This window comes from Laccaria bicolor, genomic scaffold (genome assembly GCF_000143565.1).
Source record: "Laccaria bicolor S238N-H82 LACBIscaffold_11 genomic scaffold, whole genome shotgun sequence".
Classification (NCBI taxonomy): Eukaryota; Fungi; Basidiomycota; class Agaricomycetes; order Agaricales; family Hydnangiaceae; genus Laccaria; species Laccaria bicolor.
The window spans coordinates 812,049-832,694 of NW_001889882.1; the positions used below are offsets into that span (position 1 = coordinate 812,049).

The window sequence follows — 20,646 nt, forward strand, 5'->3', positions numbered from 1 at the left end:
TATTGGAACAATACACGTATAGGCAACGTTGCCGGGGCATAGCCTTCGTCAAGCAAGGCTGTGTGTCCACGACGTCCGACCTATTTTATAGTGGCCGATCTATTAAATGGCTGCGGAAGCCCTCAGTCAAGAAACCTTCTATACGAAAAAATATCGAAGATTCGAACGGCTTAAGTATTTCTACAGTCACGGCAACGTTGGCTCGGACTTGCGGACGAAAGATGAAACAGCTTGAACTAGAAGGGCTGGCTTTTGCAAGTCAGAAATGAAGACATTCACCCTTAATTCAATAAATTCATACCAGTGGAGCGCAAGAATTTCCTATGGGACCTCAATTTTTTGCCATTAAATTGGTCAAAGTTGCATAACCAGAATTGCCACTGTCGGCTTGGAGCCCGATCTCTCCTTGGCCTTCCACATTTGTATTATTTTTCAACCGTAGCGAAGACAATGGGTGGTGGCTTAGGCGTCGTCGTCATATGCTTTCAGAAATGCGGCAATAAAAACAACGATACAATTCACCTGCATTACGCATGGTGCAATAAATTGACAGGGACATCGATCACATTCTGCCACAATGCTCACGAGAATGCTTGTCACCACACAACTCGAAAGCTTAAAATGCCAAGAACTTATAGCATGCCCTTGTCTTTGGAGCAGAACCAGTACCTCTGACGTCGCTTTAAGTACGAGAGTCGTAACAAAAACACGAATGAAAGCCTGAGCAATTAATTATTGTCCCAGACTCCTGCTAGGAGCTTATCTATGACGACGATGGAGTTTGTTATCCGGTTTACAGGCGGTGAGAGCGACGTCACGGACAGCGGCGATAGAAAGACCTCGGTCCAAGACAGGCCAATGTGAATCACCGGACAGAGCCGAGCCGGAGCGCTTTGGAGCAGGCGGCTCAGATCAATTGCGTAACTGACTCCTCCCCGATTGTTTGTAAGCGCCCAAAGTTATAGCTCGCGCCTCCCGCCGTCATCATCGTAGACTGGTTTAAAAGCTGTTAACCGCAGTCCTTGGCGTAGAAGCGGGTAGAAGAACGCGAAAATAGGGGAGCGGAGTCTCTGGGAAGCACGGCGAGTCTCAGGTGGCGCTACTCTTTTTAGCGAATTCAAGGCTGTGCGGGTGCTTGGCAAATCGGCAAGTATATCAACCAGGCGTGGTAGTTTCAACCATTTTCTCTTTCTGGACCACCATCGACTATGGTGGGCAGTGCAAACAGTTCACGAGGCGATTCTAACGACAACCACGCCATTCCCTCCATTAACATAACCACTGATTCGTCGACTCCGGCTCTGATCATTTTGCCAGACGTCAACCACAACGTGTCTACCTTGCAGTCTCCAGTTTCAGCAGGACTTCTCTCTCCTATCTCTTATAATTCTCGTTCATCCTACGATGGTCCTCCCTCTCCTGCTTTTTCTGACATCTCAGATACTGCTTCCGCCTTGACGACCCCCCCATCTCCAACACTTTCGAACCATTCTTCAGTGCATTTCCAATCATCTCTAGCGCTTCGCGACAACAAGCCTGAACAAAAGTCGGGCATGTCTTCCCTCGGGCTTCTGAACCCAGACTACGCGTCGACCTCTGGTCTCTCACACCATCGAAAACTGAGCAATGCAACCTTTACGAGCATGACCGAAACCGAAGGGGACCATGCAGATGCATTTGATCTTCGGCACATGAAGTCAAATGCGACCTCTTTCACTCACGTTGACTCTCATTCCGTTTCGCGGGGTTCTCACAAAAAAACGGACTCGCAGGAAGTTGAGTATCAGGAGAGGAAGCCGAAATCGAAAGGCGAGCATGAGACCGATGGCGAACACAAAACCGCACATCAGAGGGAACTCGCTCAAGATGAAGCCATAGACTGCACTCCATTTGAGTTTAAACCCTTCCAGCTTGCCCACATGCTCGACCCGAAGAGCCTCGACATGCTTGCGAGCTTCGACGGCACAGTTGGCTTACTTCGTGGCTTGGGGACCAGCGCAGACCACGGATTAACGAGCCCTCCCCATCGGACGAAGACAGTGAGTGAAAGTGGCGAACCAGGGGTGCTAGGGGCAGGACAGGGTGCTTCCCACAGACACGACTCAGAAAAGGGTGGCGGGAATGACCCACTGGTTCCTCAAATTATGCTTACTGAGCCCAACGGCGGGATTTCCTCGCCGACTGAGGGCGAGAATCCTGCTGCGCGGGCGACATTTGAGGATCGCCGAAGGGTTTATGGTGAAAATGTTCTTCCTCATCGGGCAAGCAAGACTTTGCTGCAATTAATGTGGATGGCATTGAAGGACAAAGTTTTGGTGCGATCATATTTTCGATGTTTCACGTGCGAATATTCATTTGAACTTGTAAAAGATTCTGTTGTCGATTGCTGCCGTCGTTTCCCTCGCCCTGGGTCTTTTTCAAGACTTGAAACCGAACAGGGATACAACCGAAGCGCCTGTTGATTGGGTGGAAGGTGTGGCCATCATGGTCGCTATTGCTATCGTTGTAAGTTTTTCCCTTCCCCATATTCTGGTAATTTTTAAAAAAAAATCTCGCGTTCAAGGTGATTGTCGGTTCTTTGAACGATTGGCAGAAAGAGCGTCAATTTCAAACTTTAAACGAAAAGAAGGAGGAGCGTGGAGTCAAGGTCATACGCGATGGCGTCGAGAAAGTCGTTGATGTCAAGGTATCGTGTAGTCGTTCTATTTTCATTTTGTCATGAAGGACTAAATTTCGTTCATTTAACAGGAGGTAGTAGTTGGTGATATCGCTCTCCTTGAACCTGGTGAAATCATTCCCTGCGACGGCATCTTTATCTCTGGTCACAATGTTAGGTGCGATGAGTCTGGCGCTACCGGCGAGTCGGACGCCATCAGAAAGGTTCCCTTCCATGATGTTGTGCAGCTACACACGGCACAGGATCCGCACGCCGAACACACCGACTGTTTCATGATCAGCGGCAGCAAGGTCCTTGAAGGGGTTGGAAGGTACGTCATCGTGGCTGTTGGTACCAAGAGCTTCAACGGTCGAATAATGATGGGTATGGGTCACAGTTCCTTGTCCTCTTGCGTTCTTCGCTCAATTAGCCCTCCTATTTTATCTCACAGCCCTTCGCGGCGACGCAGAGAATACTCCTCTCCAGATCAAACTGAACTACCTCGCTGAGCTTATCGCTAAGATTGGTTCGGTTGCAGGTCTCCTGCTTTTTATATCCCTTATGATTCGATTTATCGTACAAGTCGCGAAAGGCGACCCGGCCCGGTGTGTAGCTGGCCATTTCTCTTTTGGTATTTGTGATATTTACTCAATACAGGACTCCGAATCAGAACGGGATGGCTTTCGTCGACATATTGATCATAGCTGTTACTTTGATTGTTGTTGCTGTTCCTGAAGGTTTGTGGAATTTGCCTCCCGGTTGCCGCATCTTCTCACTCTCGTCATCATTTAGGCCTGCCTTTGGCGGTAACTTTGGCCTTGGCTTTCGCGACGAAGCGTATGACAGAAGAAAACCTTTTGGTTCGGGTGCTTGGATCCTGTGAAACTATGGCCAACGCCAACGTGATATGCACCGACAAGACTGGTACTCTTACGCAAAATTCCATGACGGTTGTTGCTGGCTCTCTTGGCATACACGCCAAGTTTGTTCGCCAACTCGACGACAATGCAGCTCGTTCAAACGCCGAGGAAATGGAACAATCCACCTCTGGTTCCGAACAGATCCGCAAGCATTATGAGGACTTTTCTATTGATCAGGCCAATTTGAACACCATCCTTTCTCCGCAACTTCGCGAGTTGCTCAATGAATCGATCGCGGTTAACTCTAGCGCATTCCAGGACATTGATCCAGAGACTGGTGAAAAAGTCTTTATTGGGAGCAAAACCGAAACCGCCCTTTTGCAATTCGCTCATGAATTGGGATGCAGGGATTACAAGGAAATAAGAGACGCTGCGGACATCATCCAAATGATTCCCTTCTCCAGCGAGCGCAAATTCATGGGCGTTGTTGTTCGGCTTTCATCTGGAAAGTTTAGGTTGTATGCAAAGGGCGCAAGCGAGATACTGTCGAAGGAATGCGTGCAACATGTTGTGGTCCGCAATCAACAATCCGAGACCGTTAAAGTCAACGAGGAGGTCGAGGTAGCGACGATCGATGATCTGGCGCAAGACAATATCAGCCGCACCATTATTTTTTACGCCAACCAAACCCTTCGCACCATTGCCCTCTGCTACAAAGACTTCGAGAGCTGGCCTCCTCTGAATACGCAGCTTAACGAAGAAGGCGAGGTACGTCAGCTTTTTTGCTTCCTTGTTAAACACTCAGTAATTTTCTTGACAGGTCCCCGTGTCAGCATTAACCAAGGAGCTTACGTTGATTGCAATTACTGGTATCGAGGATCCCCTTCGCGAAGGTGTTCGTGACGCTGTTTTGAAGTGTCACCGCGCGGGTGTTACGGTGAAGATGTGTACTGGCGACAACGTCCTCACTGCCCGATCCATCGCCACGCAATGCGGCATTTTTACCACGGGTGGTATCATCATGGAGGGTCCGGTTTTCCGCAAGCTTAGTCATGTGGAGATGATGGAGATCGTACCCCGTTTGCAAGTTTTGGCCCGTTCTTCACCGGAAGACAAGAAGATACTCGTCGAAACGCTGAAGCGCAATGGAGAAATCGTTGCTGTGACTGGTGATGGCACCAACGACGGCCCCGCATTGAAAACTGCACACGTTGGCTTCTCAATGGGCATTGCAGGAACTGAGGTCGCGAAGGAAGCATCCGATATCATACTCATGGATGATAACTTCGCTTCAATCGTCAAAGCTATCATGTGGGGTCGATGCGTCAACGATGCCGTCCGCAAGTTCCTACAGTTCCAAATTTCGACCAACGTCACTGCTGTCGTCATTACCTTTGTCTCTGCCCTTGCATCAGTGGATGAGACCTCGGTGCTGTCCGCGGTTCAATTACTCTGGATCAACATCATCATGGACACCTTCGCTGCACTGGCGCTGGCGACTGACCCCGCTACAGAGAGCCTTTTGGAACGCCTGCCTGATAAGAAGACAGCACCACTATTTTCTGTCGAAATGTACAAGATGATTCTCTTTCAATCCTTGTACCAGATCGCCATCATCTTGATCTTCCACTTCCTCGGGAACACCATCCTTGGGTTTGATGGCTCTGCACACAGCGATGATGTCGTCAAGACACTCGTCTTCAACGCCTTCGTCTTCGCTCAAATCTTCAATTCTGTGAACAGCAGGCGGCTTGACAACAAACTCAATATTTTTGAAGGCATCCTCAAGAATCGCTACTTCCTGGTTATTACGTTCATTGGTATTTGTCGCTGGTTTTCCTTCGCACACTGATTCTAACCCCATGTCATGTACAGAAATTGTTGTCCAAGTTCTGATCGTTTTTGTTGGTGGGGCTGCATTTCAAGTGACACACATTCCTGGTCGTGAATGGGGAATTTCCATTGCTCTCGGTGTTGTCTCCATTCCGTTGGGAGTCCTCGTTCGCTGCCTTCCCAACGGCCCGTTCGAAAAGCTGTTTACCCTCCTCGGTTTGTTTGGAAAGCCGGAAGTCTTGCCCACCAGAAGACCAGACGCCGATACATGGAATGGCGCTATCACTCTAGTTCGCGACAATCTCTCTATCTTTGCAAACATCCGGGGCGGGCGTGTCCGATCTTCGTCTGTCGTTGTTAAGAGCCGGTCAGCACGGCTTAGCCAGGAATTTCCACATCTAAGAATGTAAGTTTCCAAGTCCCCTCTTTGTTCACTCATTGATTTTCATTTATTTTCAGGTCCTCGGTCTTGACGATGGCGCCTACACTAATGGCAGGGGCTGTGGCCACTGGTGGATGCTTCCAGCGACGAGGAAATCTCTCAGACCCAGCTCACGCCGACCCTTCGAAATCGTCAGCGGCGCTATGGGAAGGGAAACTCCAGATGCATCCTGATACGCCGCTAGATGATCCAGTGTATCAACGCTTTGCAACAGGAGCCCCCAATCTTGCATGAGGCCCATCCGTTTTTGTTTTTCGACTCAAATTTATGTCAAGCGCAAACGCGCTACGACAATGCCTGGCTGCATTATACCTGAAACCCATGATACCCCCCTTGGCATATACACACATGGGTATCAGTCGCACTATCGCCAGCTCTTGCATCGCGTCGACCGCAGTACAGTCATGGCACGCTGAGCTTGCATTCTGCTAAACATCAAGTGGTACATAATAATCAATCAATCAACACATTTCTGAGCATAGAATCTTGCACTCCACCCATGCCTGATAGACACATTCACTGTAGCCATACTTATAACTTTACGTTACAAACATTTTATTAAATCATGAATCTTCGCCATTGTCCCGTTTTCCTGATATAGTAAATTGTAAACAATGCCGCACGCCCAGCTTGTCCATTAACCACGACGGCCGCAACCCGTTGTGCAGCCTATCGCCTGGAACTGCACGTACGACTCCCGAGATTAACTTTGCCCCCAGTAGGGGACTCCTTTTCCCATGTCTTTCTTTTCAAATACCGCAACAAACGCGGCAACCACCAACGCTTCTCAGACCGCTGAAAAGGATGTCGAAGTCGCAGACCCGCCCACAGACTCAATATCCTCCTTGTCATTCTCAAGTCAGGCTGACTACTTGGCAGTAGGAAGTTGGGATAATAGCGTGCGGATCTATGAGGTGGGAGCGGGTGGACAAACGCAAGGAAAGGCAATGTACCAACACCAAGGGCCCGTTCTAGATGTGTGCTGGAACAAGGTACGGGATCTGCTCTTCATTACCAACGTGGAGCTCAAAATGTATAGGATGGCACAAAAATATTCTCTGGAGGCGCTGACAATGCTGGTCGCATGTTTGATGTGACTACAGGCCAGGCTTCGCAAGTCGCGCAGCACGATGCTCCCATCAGGGTAGTCGCTTGGGTAGACGCACCTCAGTCCGGAATCCTCGCGACGGGAAGCTGGGACAAGACCATTAAATACTGGGACCTGCGAACACCAAGTCCTGTGGCCACTGTACAACTCCCAGAGCGGTGTTACACGTTTGATGTCCAGTACCCGCTGATGGTCGTTGGGACGGCGGAACGTCACATTCAAATCTTCAACCTGACCAATCCTAACACTGCTTACAAGGTAGGATCGGACGCGGCAACAGATCGTTTTTCTTACTATTCGGAACATTCAGACCATCCAGTCCCCTTTGAAGTGGCAAACACGGGTAGTTTCTTGTTTCACCTCGTCAGCGAACAGTGGCTTCGCCGTGGGTAGTGTGGAAGGCAGGGTAGCCATCCAGTAAGGAAATTTTCGCCCAGTAATGCTTCTGTCTAATCGTATGCCAGATATGTTGAAGAAAAAGACGCGTCGTAACGCTCCTCACTTGTCTCTGTATCTGTACACACTGACTGGCTTTCAGAAACAACTTTTCTTTCAAATGCCACCGACGTGATTCAGTCCCCAACGCGAAAGACCAAGCGTTGGTATTCGCTGTCAACGACATTTCTTTTCATCCTGTTCATGGAACATTTTCTACTTGTGGTCTGTCTTTTATGCCCTAGCGCCCTCGCCCTGTTCAAAATTACCTTCGCAGGTTCTGACGGTACAATCCACTTTTGGGACAAGGACGCTCGCACGCGTTTAAAGAGTGTGTTGCGAATAAAACCTTCTTTTATCTTTTTGATCTTAATTTCGCATGTTAGCTTTCGACGCCGCTACAGGACCTATTTCCACCAGCGCATTCAACCGTAACGGTTCTATCTTCGCCTATGCTGTTTCCTACGACTGGTCGAAAGGCCATTCTGGAATGACTCCGGGACATCCTAACAAGTTAATGCTGCACGCTTGTAAAGATGAAGAGGTCAGGAAGAGGGCTAGAAAATAATTGACTCCCTATCTTGCATCCCTTTCATGTATCTTCACGTTGGCTATTTCCGCAATCTTGTATCTTTTACCCTTGCTTCTCATCTAAGATTTTGCCATTCCCTAAAATCTATATTGAAGCAGATTGAAGCTCATACAACAAAAGTACGTCAACACGTTCTGGAAATTAGAGGGCGAGCTTAGCGAGAACCCTGCTTTTTCGTCATTTTCAAAGCACCCCAGATTGTGACCCCTACGGCCAATCCAACGCATATGAGGAGAAACAAGGCGCCTAGGCATCTTTTCCCCCATTTTACCTCTACCTCTCGAACGCGAGTGAGTGCATTATCACATAGCTCCAATTTCCCTGGTATTCGTTGGCGACGATAGGGTAAAAATGGTAATCGAATCGAGTGGGAGATGTAGAAGGACCCCAGGATCCACAGAAGGGGGAAAACTAATATATGCCTGTGAAGTGAGCATCAACTCATTAATCGTAATACAAGAAACGCATACGAAAACCCAATTTGAAGAGAAGCTTAGATTGGGTTGGAGGATCTGCCCGCGGCGAGATGCATGAACTATAGATTGGGAGATTTGAAACTGCAGTATAAGACGGCGGTGGAGCATCGCGCTCAAAGGGCTCCGGTGTTGTGCTAGTGGGCAAGTGAACGACGAAGGATGGGTCATTGCGTGCCGCTTGCAGAGGGACAGCTTGGTGCCATACAGGATTATGGGTCGCTGTAGGTGGCTGAATAGCTGGGATATCGACGACCCAAGAGTACATAGACTCCATGAAGAGATAGGTGAGACATAGGCGGGCAAAGAGTTTCTTTATGTATAGAGACAGCTGCGCTAGTGTCGGACAGGGCCATGAAAACTAGCGACCGATATCGGGATTTGAAGACATGAGACGTTGGGCCAGGGTAGCATGATCGACGCAGCAGTGGGATTTAATGCGGGCTATTGTGTGGACCATGATCAAGTAGTCAGCCATTGATTCACTTGCCTTTGCAATATGGTCAACAATATGGTCAGGAGTCAGCCAAGCCTTCCCAAGCTGTAAGAACATGAAGCGCGTTTCTGTGGGCCCTGAGCTCTGTGAGAAGTGTAGTAGGAAATGTGCTTGCTTGCGTTGATCCCGTGCCACAGTGCAGGTGGAAGATGGCCCAGATCAGCTCTAGATCTCTGAAGTGGCGTCGCATTTGCAAGTCAGCTTCCTCGAGGCCTCACGTTTGTCGTAAGGCAAGGGTGCTGGAGGACTGAATCCGATGAAAAGGTCGTCCAAGTCTCGACCACAAGCACATGTTCTCTTGATACTTCGAGGGCTTGTTCGGGCCAACAAGCTAAGCCTAAGTCGGGGGACCCAAACAGGCCCTAATGACAATGTACTTTTGTACTGGCATAACCTTGAAGGGACCGTTGAGAGAAGAAAAAGTGCAAAGAAGCGAAATATACACCCGTGGAAGACGTTTTCATGTTTGCTTGAGAATGGCCGACTTCAACATCGTGAACTGAGCGGAATCAATTTCTACCAAGTCAACGTGATCGAGTTCTGTGAGTTACACAAGCACACCTATCTTGACAAAAAATTAGAGAACAGTGTCAACTTGAGGGGTCGTAAAGTAGGGATTATGTCCTGGTTACATGCAGATGTTCCAAAGCGGTGGTAGGCGGTGATATTATATAGGTTTAAATACAGAGCGACCGATTATGGCTGATTTACTCCTTCTTTAAATCTGGGATGTCAAGCAGAGGATCCAGACTCGACTCTGGTTGTCGGTATGAACCTCCAACACGATCTGCCCAGGTGAAGTACTGCAAGTATTTGTGTTGAGAATCCATAGAGTTGGGTATGGTTTAGAAACCTACCTGGCCGTAGTTCACCGTAAAATACAGATGGTGCAAGGTATGATGTGCGGGTCCGTTAATAACTTTTTCAAAAGCGTGTCCTGTGATCATGTCCGAGTCATGGATCTGAAAAATATTATGAGGCGTCCATTCTGCGCACGCAAGGTGAAAGAGAAACATACAAAAATACTCCAGAAGTTGACTGCAACAAACAGGCCAAGGTATAAGAGGCGATGCAGAGGGAACAGGAAAATAAATAGATGGTATGGGACAGATTGTAAGTATCCATCCACAGGATGGAAAGCATGCGATGCAAAAGGTGTTGGAACTATGCAGGGTTGAGTTGCGTAAAAAATGACTGGATTGCAAGATACTTACTGAGCCATTTATGGTGTGGTTTGTGAATCATGCGATAAATCACGGGATGATGCAATCCCCTATGCACCCAATAAATTCCATAATCCGTGAACAAAAGGAAGCTAGAAGGAAGATTAGAACATCAATTAACCGTCGGGAGAGGTAGGACGCACAATGGTACAGAAGCAAAGAGATAAAAGTAGCCGTATGTGTCGATGCCATCATACAGCTTCGAATATCCCATCACCTCCGCCTGGAACCAAGGCAATGTCAAGAGGGTCATCATTGGAAAGGCGCGCAGGCTCGTCTGTATCTCCAGCTTGACCTGATTCTTAAGGAACCGTGGGTGTCGCATCATATCATGGTTAAATATGAACTGATAGGACACCCATGCGAAGAGGAAGTAGAGAATGTGGATGCCGATGAGAGTGATAACAATGAGGGTGGCAAGTTGTCTTGGGATGTACTCTCGAGGCCAGGCAGATATTTGCGGCAAGGTGTACGGCGGCGTGATATTAGCCGCAGAAACCGGTGGATGTGGAAGGTAAGATATGAGTTGTGTCCATGAGGCCGGCAATGAGACCGTGCCGAATTTTGAGGTTGCGTTTGCGGCATAAGACGCGCCGTGCAAGCGGGTGAAGGCGTCGAGGGGGATGAGGGCGGCGTAGACCCTGTCAAAGACAAAATCGTCAGCAATTTTGAGCACGAGATCCATGAAAGAGGGTTGTGTAGAACGACGGGAAGGGTGAGCTGGACAACGGCTGCAAGCGACGGCAATGAACAAATATCGTAAACATGATCTTATTTATTATGTCTCCGGCGCAAGCATCAGGCCACTATTTTTTTAAAAGTACGACCACGTGACGTCATTTTTCAAGCCATTTATAACTACAACCAAACTAAGTGCAACTCAATTCAAAGATCCCCAAGGCCAGAAAACGGGAACTGATCTACAGCACGGAGTCAGATTTGGCACGGTCAGAATCAGGACGTTAGAATTCACCGCTTGTATTCCTGCCACTTCGGGTCGCTTCCAAACTTTTTATCACCCGCCCGTTCAAGCGGCGGCACTCCCGAGACCTTGCGAAGTAAAAACCATGTGAAAAGTGGACTGATGGCAGCCAATGCGACAGTGCCAGTGGGGAAGAAACTCCTTTCAAGGGATGCAGCTGACAACGCCCAAATCCCCGTCCAGATGCCTACCTCTCCAACATAACTGGGATACAATAAGAACAAAACCTAGTAGAAAGGAATATACACGTACTTTGGGTGTCTGCTGATACTCCACAAGCCAGATGTTATGAACTGTTCGTCGTGCTCTTTAGCATCCTTCGCGCGCCGCCAAGCCGCCTTTTGTCTATCGGCAATGACCTCGAAGAGAAAGGAGCCAGCATATATGCCGAGTGTCGTATAGTCACCCAGGCCAAGGGCGGGATGAAGCCTGGCCGGCATCGCGTTGCAAAGGTAAACAGGAAGTCCGACAGCCATGATCCAAGTAGCTTCGCGTGGATTGATTGAGAAAAAGGATGGAGAAAAGAACGAGTTTATTACCTTGAGCAAACCAGTAAAGGGCGAACGTTACCGGTTTTTCTTTGATTTTGTCAAATCGCGAATCGCCACCAGCCTTGATGGCTCTCTGGTGCAATAATTGAAAACGTGAGACATGATAACGCGTACTGCAACTGACCATGGCCAAATAACTCCCCAGTCGGATGCTCCAGATCCCAACAGCCGCTGTTAACAGCAACTGCCTCGGCGCAAAGGTCGAAAGCGCTGGAAGGGGACCAGGAATGCCATCCCAATACTTTGCTTTGAGAAAGGGATAGTAAAGGGACAGGCAAGTGGTCGAAACCCAACCAACGGCGCCTCCTAAATCATAGTAGGTTTCATTTTGCTGAGGAACGAATATGAGGGCAAAAACTGCAAAGAAAACTGAGAATTTAGTAAGACAGCGGTGACGAAAAGTACATACGCGCTTGAAGGGCGTACGAATGGATAGCCGTTGGCAGAAGACGGGAGAAAATAGACATGATTCAAAGTGGGTGATTAAGAGGCGTTAAGTATCGCACCGGTGACGTCGGAAGGTAACAAGTGCAAATACGGTGACATTCAGTCGAAGGCGATCCGAGCCTGTCGTAACGTCAAAGCAGGGTGAATCGCCGCTGGTGACCGTATGTTCCATCTTTCGTGCACGTGAAATTCTGATTTCGCCAATGTTTTAACGCACAGTCAACTGATGCATTTTTACCATTGGCACTCGCGATTAGAACCTTGGGACACTTGAAGGAAGCGGGGGTTGAGCGAGCAAAAGGTAAACCCAGCCTAGTCACCTATTCATATAAAAAATCTATTCTTCGTGGCCGACAACAAACAGGTGTGATCTACGACATCTAGACAGCCTTGGCCTTCACCAGCTCTAAACAACAATGATCAGCCTGACGGCTCGAGACTTGTAAGCAAATAAACTTACGTTCCACCTCCGCAACTGCGCTCGCAAGAATTTCCTGTTGGGTCTTTGGTTCCTTGAGAGAAGCCAGAACTTTGTCGATGACGGTTTTTGTCAGATCGGCCTGCTCGCTCTCCTTCAGGTGCTGTTCGTATCGCACCCAGCTGTCGAGGACGCTCTTGATCTCGTGTGCAACAGCAACCTTTTGCTGCTCGACAAAGTTGGAGGCTTCAAGCTTAGCCGTCTCCTGCAAATTTTTCAAGTCAAGTCAACGGTTGTAAAGATCACAAGTGAAAAGGGGACGTGCCTTGGAGAGAGCGAAGAGAGCCTCGGTCATGGAGACGACATCTTTCATCTGGCCAACGGACTCGATACGCTCCTTTACGGCGCCGGTATGCTCAGAGCGGGCAGAGTTGAGAACGTTTCTGATTTTTTGGATGTGACCCTCAGCCCATTGGCTGTATGGCTCCCTGATGACCTAGTGGCAAACAGGTGAGCCATTTGAACATCACAAACACCAATCAGGACCTACCTTGGCGATGTAGGTGAAGACGATAATGGAGGCAATGAGAACGATGGACTCCTCATTGACGACGTAGAGTTCCTGGGAGATGGCAGCAGCAGCAAGACCGGTACCAAGGACGGCAGTACCCGTTTTGGTAATGAGGCCAGGTTTCGAGGGGAGTTTGTTCACGATTTCTGACGCGCGTTCAGCTGGAGGAGGGGGGTTGGACGAGCTGGCCATTGAACGACTGTTGTTGACATAATCTGAGTGATGATATGAGAGTAAAACGGCGGCGAAAAACACACGCATGGATGCTCTGAGGGAGAGCTGCAACCGCTCTTGGTCGAACTGCACAAAAATCAGAGAGAACCGTTATATAAATTCAAAATACACACCGGCTGCTCGCAGAGAGCTAATAGCAATTCTGGAAGCCATTCGGAATTTTGTCAAGGCCAGCTGGAAGGAGTACTACGTTCGTGAGAATATTTGCCCGACTTTACACGACATTCAAAGGGTGATATCGTTTGAAAGTAATAAGAGCAAACAACAGACAATATGATGTAAGTGTGTGTTGTGAATGTTGAACTCGGTTGGCGTCAAAGATAACTCTGAGATAACTCGAGTCTCCTTGTATTTCTTGCAATTTTTCTAAAATTGTAAATGCTAATAGATTGATAGCACTCCCACGTTCCCGCCGTCCATTACAATCGCCGAGCTTCTCCGCGGCCTGCCCGCCCTACTCTCGTCCCACTTTTCCTGTCGCGGTTTACATGGATAATCCACAGCATTATCAACCTCTGTCACACGCCCTCTTGCCAACAACTCAGCCCAGGTCAATATATTCCCCATCCGCAATGTTTGTACCCCCACCAGAAAAGTCCCCCACCACCGTCGAACCCAGTCGAGAGGAGGAAGAAGAAGAAGAGGAGGAGGAGGACGATGAAGGTCTTGTAGAGGAGCAGTTGAACCAAGATGAACCTGAGAATACCGGAAGCAATCCCTCTTCGCCTCCAACAAAACCTCCAAAGTACGCGTGAATTTCCTGACATCTGATCGTGTTTATCAATTTCCCCTATTTTAAATTTTCATTCTCAAGCACACTGGACACTCAGGCCGTGCCAAGTAATCAACCTTCGACTGAGCAAGAGTCTGCCCAAGAGCCTGAAAGGAAACGACGTCCAGGCCGACCAAGAGGTTCCAAAAATAGGAAGGTTCGCGCTGGCCAGACCTCCTCCAAGCCAGACGGCCCCGCGTTTTATTATCAAGGTCACACGACAGCTCGTCCTCCTCAACATCCGGATGTCACTGCACAGAACCAACAGTATTACGAGTTCCAGTGGCGCGTGCTCAACCTTTGTGCCGAGTTCTATGGTGCTGCAGAAGAGTTGGTCGTATGTTGCTACCTTTCACTTTACACCCACACTTTTATTGATATTGCGACCATCAAATAGAAAGGCACGTCGCCTACCGTCGTTGCCCAATGCTATCATATGGGTCCTACCAGTAAGGTCGACCCTTTATACATGTTGGGCGAAGCAAAGCGGATCTGCGATACTCTGGTCAGTCGTGTTGTCCATCATATATCTTTGGGAACGTTTACTCACTACCTTCAAGCTCGCAAATCCTTCCCAGTTAGTTGTCAATCCGCCACCGTCTTTATAACCCTCCCGTCATGCAATCACTCATGCAGCCTCAGGCGGCGCCCATAGCTGCCACTTCTACAAGTACAGCTCCTTCCACTAGCAAGCCAGCTTCGGCTGCCGCTTTGATTACTAACCCACAATCTTTTGTAGTCCCCCTGGGCGCACAACCTCCTTATGCTTCTCCGTTCCCTGTCTACCCCCCTCCGCCCCCAGGACAATACGCCACGACGCCATATTATCATCCTCAGTACCCCTATTCTACCTCTTATTATACTACTACGCAAGTGCCACCGATTTCTTCAACTTCAACGCCATCGCACGCAGCGGCCACCACATCTTCCATCGTCTCAACTCCGACGACTACCATTTCGACGACGACAGGAGCAATAGGGGGCAACCAAGGTCCATGGTCAGACGAAGAAGTAGAAAGGTTAAAAAAGCTAGCGGAGGAAAGCAAATCCATCGGAACCAATGGAGAGGTGGAGTGGGATTGGGTGGTGCACCAATGGGGAAATGGTCGATCAAGGTGTGTATAGAAGACTTTGATGACTTCCCCGTATAAAAATATTTCATTTAGGCATCAAATTCTCCTGAGAGCGACATCACTTGGTTTAAAAGAAAGCACCAGCCGGGGTGTGAAACGGCGTCGGGAAACAGAAGGGCCAAGCGAGATAGCAGCGAACTCGCCGGCAGTCGTGGCTCCAGCCAACGCGACTGCAATTGCTTCTCCAGCTCAAAGCGCAACGCCGACCGCTTCACCAGCTTTACAAAGTATACAACAACCACCCTCCAAGGGCCCCACCACTACATCGAGTACACCGTCAACTGCACCCTGGCCAATGCCAACCGTCGCTGGCAGCACACCTGCTGTCATTGCCGCTTCATCGACAGGTCAAGATCCGCAACGGACGAGCTACTATCGTCCTCGTCCGAATCAAACAACGGATACTCCGACAAAACCTGCCTCACAAGCCAACTCACATCACTACGTGTACACACCGAACGGCCATGCTTCACGATCGGGGAAGGAGCCAGGAAAATAAGTTATATATCTGCACGAAATGTATTCTTGACGCCCTGCTTCTATGTCGAATTACTGTCGAATAGGTGTTTTGTAACTTTCTTTACTTATGTTGTATCAAGGGGTGTTTCTCGGACCGGAGGCAAAGCGCTAAGCCACTATCTTCAAAGTCACTACATACAATGTCTGGCACACCTTCGCCTGCTGGTTCACGCGTTCCGTCCACCGCCAGACCACCACCCTCGCCGCTGCGCTCCGCTTCATCTTCAGGTCCCATTGCCGCCTCGTCCTCCAGCAACGTCGCGCAGCTGGGCTCAGCCCCTGCTGCTACCTCCAAACGCCCCCCAATAGCTTCCTCTACGCCTCCACCTGGAGGAAAAGCTCGCGCGAGGGATTTGCTTCGAAAGCATTATGGGTTGGGTGTCGGTGCTCCCCCTCCTCGCACTGGGAACCCTGCTGACCCGATGGATCTGAGTACGTTCTGTACCCATGCTGATTGCATACCCCTCTGACCAACTCAACGTTCAACTCTCGTCAGATTCTCCAGCGTTCGACGCAAAGAGCTATTACGAACAACTGATAACGACGTCGTCGTTGCCTGCTTTGCTGAAACGCGAGAATGAATTCATAACAGGTGCAGATATTTCCTTTGTATATTTTCGCGTCATCTAATGTATACGTCCAGAAATTCGACAACTGGACAGCGAGAGGCAGTCATTGGTGTATAATCACCACCATGAGCTCATAGCGGCGAGTGACACCATCGCAGCCGTGAGTTACTGTTCGCTTTGAACCTACGACGATTACAGTTCTTACAAGCTATGTATCTAGATGAAGACGAGAGCGGAAAGCCTCGACGGCGACCTCGACCTACTCAGAGCTGCTTTTTCTGAAATATCACGGCTTTGCGCCGAAGTGTCCTTCGAAAACAATGCTGCGAGCGATAGTGGAGAAACAAAAAACTCATCGGACGTCGTTCCTGCTACATAGCATGGGCTGAACGATAAATGCCCCCTTGTCAGCTTCAAACTCTTTGAAGTGTCGTGACAAGTTCTCATTGTAATTTGCCACGAATTTTCCTACAAGAGGTGGGATCATACCCATGGAGAACAGTCAATGAGAGTCCCTCTTTTTCACACATGGCCAGCCACTCGGTAACCAGGTTTAATGTCGCCTTCATAAAAGTCTCCTGAATTTAATGGTATATAATTTACGTTGAATCGATTTTGAGCACCAACGGTAGTTCTTCTACTGAATCAGGATCTTCCATGCTAAGATAAGGTAGAGGAGTCTACGACAAAGGTTAGTGCTGGTCAAATAAATAACAGGGTACTCACAGCAGAGGGTATACCGCGAGTATAATGTGTTGTTGCTCAATTTTAGTTCCATCCAGGAAATGCAATGAACGCGGCAATGTTTAGGGGAGCTATGCAAGAGCCTAAAACACAAAGGCCTTGGAAGAACGAACTGTGTAGTCAAGTAGGTCAACAACGACTGATTACGCTGAAGTAGGCCCAACTTCTATTCTTCCAATCACTCCAAAGTCTTGGGCGTACCCTCCGGACCAAGCAGCGCCTCTTCTTCTCCCAACGCGCGAGGCCCATCACCCACCCTCGTATGAATCAACCCCTTAACGGCCCCCACCTCCCTCTTCAACGCCACACCCACATTAAAACCCGGGGGAACCGCCGCCTGAGCATTCACCTCAGCACCCTGCGCGAACACACCCAAATTATCCTTGAACGTGCCCTCCTTCTGGGGGAAGAACGAAACGATAAGCTGGATGATCTCCTTGATGTTCTTCTCCTCTGTATAAATGACCGCGTTGGGGCCTGCATCGTACGTATACGCCGCCTTGTACCCCTGACCATTAGCAAGTGAAAGACGGTTATACTCGACGATGACGGCGATGATGGCGCGTGATACGTCGTTCAAGTAAAATATGGGCGGCTCCGTGTCCAGCGCGACGGCGTGGAACTGGTTCGAATCCGCCATCGTAATCCTCGCAAACGTGTCAAAGTCCTTCTCCAAGATCGCCTTTGAGATGTCTTTCATGCGCTGTGGGACGACGGCCTTGATGCGGTGTTGGAGGAGGGGGGACGTCTCTACCGTCAACTGCATGCCGCTCGTTGAGGATGTGCCCTTTTTGTCGTCCGATACGACGCAGATGAGGGCGTGGATCTCTGGCCAGTGCGATTGGGGTGCTACTTGAATGGCGAGGGAGTCTGATCCGTCGGGGTGGACGCCTTCCTGCCATGCGACGAAGCCGCCGTAGAGGGAGCGACAGGCGGAGCCGGAGCCTTGTCGTGCGATGATGGAGAGGGTGGAGGGGGAGACGGGCAGGGCGTATAGTTGGGCGAGGGAGGCGACGAGGGCTGCGAAGCCTGATGCGGAGGATGCGAGTCCTGCGGCGGTGGGGAAGTTGTTGTATGATGCGATGTGGACTTTGTATGTCGATAGCTGATGATCGGAAATTAGAGCATTTCAGAGACATAAGAAGATGGATGGAAGAGCGTTCATTACCTTTGGCGCGGTTGGGTCCTCATTTTCGACAGTTGCCTGACGGAGACGCTTCAACTCGAAGATACAAGTGGCCAGACGGCCCCCTGGTTTAATCTCGTCTTCCTTGCCATTGAGCCATAAGGTATCCTTGACGAAAGAGGGGTCAGCACGGGAAGTGGTGGTAGATCGGAGGTGATCCTGGTCGAGGGTGACGGAGAGGGACGAGTTGGTGGGCAAGATCAGCTTGGTGTCGCGCTTGCCCCAGTATCTATTGTTATGATTTACATAAAAATCAACATACCCATGGACGCGACCTCGACTTACTTGATGACGGCGATGTTGACGGGGGCAGAGGCGGTTGCTTGATATACGGTGGACATTGTGGGTGGGGATCAAGAGATGGTGCACTTGGGTTTCTTTTTATTCAGAAAGCCCCTTACTCCGGATTTCAATACATAACAAGCGCGCATTGCTTGGATCACCCTGGGCCTTCCACCAGGGTCGACCAGGGTAAAGTTGTTTGCCAGCACCTCCGATGCCCACTGATGAAACAAGACCAACGAACAGCGGCGACGGAAAGCCCTCTAGGAAATGTTTGTCCGAGGATGGTAGGGGTGAAACCAAGCCAGTGAGCGTCCACGGCTCCTCATTTTACGCACTGTTGTGTCTTGACCATCAAAGTAGACACCTGAATTGAAACCCGGAGCGCGTTACAGTGCGCCTTTCTCTATCCTTTGATTGTAATTGGCATTAACCACTCGCCCAGTATACTATCGGTTATACACCAGAGATGGTCCACTCGAATCGTACAACCCCATCTACTCCAACGACCACTTTATCAGCCGGATCGTGTCCTCATCAGTAAGACCCCCTCAGACCGCCGCCTCTCTGTTGAGGCATCTCTGCAAGACTGAGGGTTTAGCATTACAAAATTGCGCCTTATTTCAATCTCTCTCGGAAACGGCAGTTTTAGATGGTTCAATCCGCCTCTCGCTTCAGGGGACTACTGGGCCAGGCGCATCAGATCTAGATCCAATGGCGCTGGTTGTTGATAAACGAGCCGCGGAGAGGAGATCACAGGTAACGAGTGCCATAAGACCGCGAGAGCTATTTGAACGCGATTGTGAACAACGTTACGGTGCAGCTCTATGATGTGTTATTCGAACGTCGACCTCACAAATTTTCAGTGTACTATCGCGTTTACGACGACGACGGTGACATTGTTTCAAAAACGTCTTTCGACGAGAACAATCCCTCTTTGGGCCGTGTCAACACTCTTTCTTTGCCCCCGCCTCACACTGTGTCTTCCTTGAAAATTTGCGTTATCATATCCGAAGATCTATCAGGCCACAATGTTCAGCTATTTCAGGATGAGGGCAGCGACTCTGCATTAAACGACAGTGATGCGCTCACCCTCCTCTCTGATACGTTCCCAGGATCTATGGAAGACCGGCCTATAGCAATTACATATGAAACGGGAACGCAAGATGGTGAGGATTAATGAATTTCAGGACTTAGTCTCGATGGAGATTTCGATTAGGTTCAGGTGACAAGGAGGATCCGGACGAGACACAACAGCTGAAGGAAGCATTGGCACAGATCAAGAAAGAATTTGAAGAGGCAAAGCTAGCACACGCACGTGAGCTTGCTGAGGTAAGAAAAAAGGCAAACGAGGGCGGTAGAAATGGAATCTCACCCGCGATAGTGAGGTTGACCGTAGTAAGTTATTGAAAGACACCTTACATGACAGGAAAATAGCCTTCAACCTTCACAAAGAAACTCAAAGCCAGTTACAGTTGGTGTGAGCGACAATGGTATCTGTTCTAAGTTGTTCTAAAAAGTCACCTGCTAGCTGCGCTCAGGGATGATGCCAGATGGCACTCAATGAATGAGGGGGATATTTTCTACACGGATGGTATTTCCAGAAAGGAGACGTTGCGCAGCGGGACCTATGTCCAAGGTATCTATCGATCTCTCTCGAGTTATTCCTTCTGCTGAAGTCGTCCACTATAGAATTGGATTGCTACCTGGCGACAGACTCTTCTGGAAAACTGGCTTGTAAGTACTATCCTGTCTTCCGCTTCATTATCGCTTGAACTGCTCGATCTTACTGATCCGCCGTTCCATTTTTTCTAGTTGTTTATTTTGGTGACTAGATGCATCGTGATCCTGGAACTTTATCTGTGACGCGAACTCTTTCTTAGGTCATTGTCTCGTTACTCGTTAATCCAGTTCAAAGATCGAAGGTGAGAACCTCGCAAGAAAAACGCCACGAATTTTCCTACAAAAAAAAATAGGCGGGATCATATGGAGGTCAACGACAGTTGCTCCTACTTCCTACACAACAGTTGTGGGTTACCACTTAGTCACCGTGTAATGCTGCCTTCATGGATGTGTCCTGATTTTGATGGAATATAATCTATTCGAGTACCAAACGTAGC

General features: G+C 49.1%; 9 protein-coding genes across 9 annotated transcripts; 5 read left to right on the forward strand and 4 right to left on the reverse strand.

The window, feature by feature from the left end:
• Positions 1–1,874: 1,874 nt before the first annotated feature.
• Positions 1,875–6,369, forward strand: LACBIDRAFT_179114 (Ca-transporting ATPase). Its single transcript, XM_001880655.1, has 12 exons — positions 1,875–2,043; positions 2,077–2,132; positions 2,193–2,315; positions 2,371–2,505; positions 2,564–2,686; positions 2,749–3,040; positions 3,108–3,261; positions 3,314–3,393; positions 3,449–4,284; positions 4,337–5,336; positions 5,392–5,755; positions 5,809–6,369. Exons 1-12 carry the CDS (start codon positions 1,920–1,922, stop codon positions 6,023–6,025), a joined length of 3,504 nt encoding a protein of 1,167 aa, XP_001880690.1. The 5' UTR covers positions 1,875–1,919; the 3' UTR covers positions 6,026–6,369.
• A 159-nt stretch (positions 6,370–6,528) lies between these two features.
• LACBIDRAFT_184735 (uncharacterized protein) lies at positions 6,529–8,006 on the forward strand (the record flags this gene model as incomplete). Its single annotated transcript, XM_001880656.1, has 7 exons — positions 6,529–6,783; positions 6,831–7,157; positions 7,210–7,316; positions 7,364–7,387; positions 7,438–7,559; positions 7,612–7,665; positions 7,721–8,006. 7 exons carry the CDS (start codon positions 6,529–6,531, stop codon positions 7,900–7,902), a joined length of 1,071 nt encoding a protein of 356 aa, XP_001880691.1. The 3' UTR covers positions 7,903–8,006.
• A 1,526-nt stretch (positions 8,007–9,532) lies between these two features.
• Positions 9,533–10,803, reverse strand: ERG3 (C5-sterol desaturase; the record flags this gene model as incomplete). Its single annotated transcript, XM_001880892.1, has 5 exons — positions 9,533–9,698; positions 9,753–9,857; positions 9,914–10,059; positions 10,110–10,210; positions 10,262–10,803. 5 exons carry the CDS (start codon positions 10,801–10,803, stop codon positions 9,603–9,605), a joined length of 990 nt encoding a protein of 329 aa, XP_001880927.1. The 3' UTR covers positions 9,533–9,602.
• Positions 10,804–10,998: 195 nt separating this feature from the next.
• On the reverse strand, positions 10,999–12,118 carry LACBIDRAFT_297170 (uncharacterized protein; the record flags this gene model as incomplete). The annotated part of the gene is made up of 6 exons (XM_001880893.1): positions 10,999–11,038; positions 11,092–11,304; positions 11,353–11,587; positions 11,640–11,724; positions 11,776–12,008; positions 12,061–12,118. The coding sequence occupies 6 exons, from the start codon at positions 12,116–12,118 to the stop codon at positions 10,999–11,001; spliced, it is 864 nt and encodes a 287-aa protein (XP_001880928.1).
• A 360-nt stretch (positions 12,119–12,478) lies between these two features.
• On the reverse strand, positions 12,479–13,279 carry LACBIDRAFT_249479 (uncharacterized protein; the record flags this gene model as incomplete). Its single annotated transcript, XM_001880894.1, has 3 exons — positions 12,479–12,762; positions 12,823–13,004; positions 13,053–13,279. The coding sequence occupies 3 exons, from the start codon at positions 13,277–13,279 to the stop codon at positions 12,479–12,481; spliced, it is 693 nt and encodes a 230-aa protein (XP_001880929.1).
• A 530-nt stretch (positions 13,280–13,809) lies between these two features.
• On the forward strand, positions 13,810–15,725 carry LACBIDRAFT_297172 (uncharacterized protein; the record flags this gene model as incomplete). The annotated part of the gene is made up of 5 exons (XM_001880657.1): positions 13,810–14,066; positions 14,136–14,430; positions 14,491–14,598; positions 14,730–15,208; positions 15,260–15,725. 5 exons carry the CDS (start codon positions 13,810–13,812, stop codon positions 15,723–15,725), a joined length of 1,605 nt encoding a protein of 534 aa, XP_001880692.1.
• Positions 15,726–15,885: 160 nt separating this feature from the next.
• LACBIDRAFT_297173 (uncharacterized protein) lies at positions 15,886–16,693 on the forward strand (the record flags this gene model as incomplete). Its single annotated transcript, XM_001880658.1, has 4 exons — positions 15,886–16,177; positions 16,242–16,337; positions 16,389–16,474; positions 16,535–16,693. 4 exons carry the CDS (start codon positions 15,886–15,888, stop codon positions 16,691–16,693), a joined length of 633 nt encoding a protein of 210 aa, XP_001880693.1.
• Positions 16,694–17,100: 407 nt separating this feature from the next.
• LACBIDRAFT_190457 (uncharacterized protein) lies at positions 17,101–18,585 on the reverse strand (the record flags this gene model as incomplete). The annotated part of the gene is made up of 4 exons (XM_001880895.1): positions 17,101–17,332; positions 17,372–18,163; positions 18,227–18,473; positions 18,530–18,585. The coding sequence occupies 4 exons, from the start codon at positions 18,583–18,585 to the stop codon at positions 17,237–17,239; spliced, it is 1,191 nt and encodes a 396-aa protein (XP_001880930.1). The 3' UTR covers positions 17,101–17,236.
• Positions 18,586–18,740: 155 nt separating this feature from the next.
• LACBIDRAFT_294215 (uncharacterized protein) lies at positions 18,741–20,637 on the forward strand (the record flags this gene model as incomplete). The annotated part of the gene is made up of 10 exons (XM_001880659.1): positions 18,741–18,833; positions 18,890–18,920; positions 18,972–19,285; positions 19,350–19,695; positions 19,746–19,844; positions 19,911–19,924; positions 19,964–20,006; positions 20,058–20,165; positions 20,219–20,263; positions 20,342–20,637. 10 exons carry the CDS (start codon positions 18,741–18,743, stop codon positions 20,359–20,361), a joined length of 1,113 nt encoding a protein of 370 aa, XP_001880694.1. The 3' UTR covers positions 20,362–20,637.
• Positions 20,638–20,646: the final 9 nt, after the last annotated feature.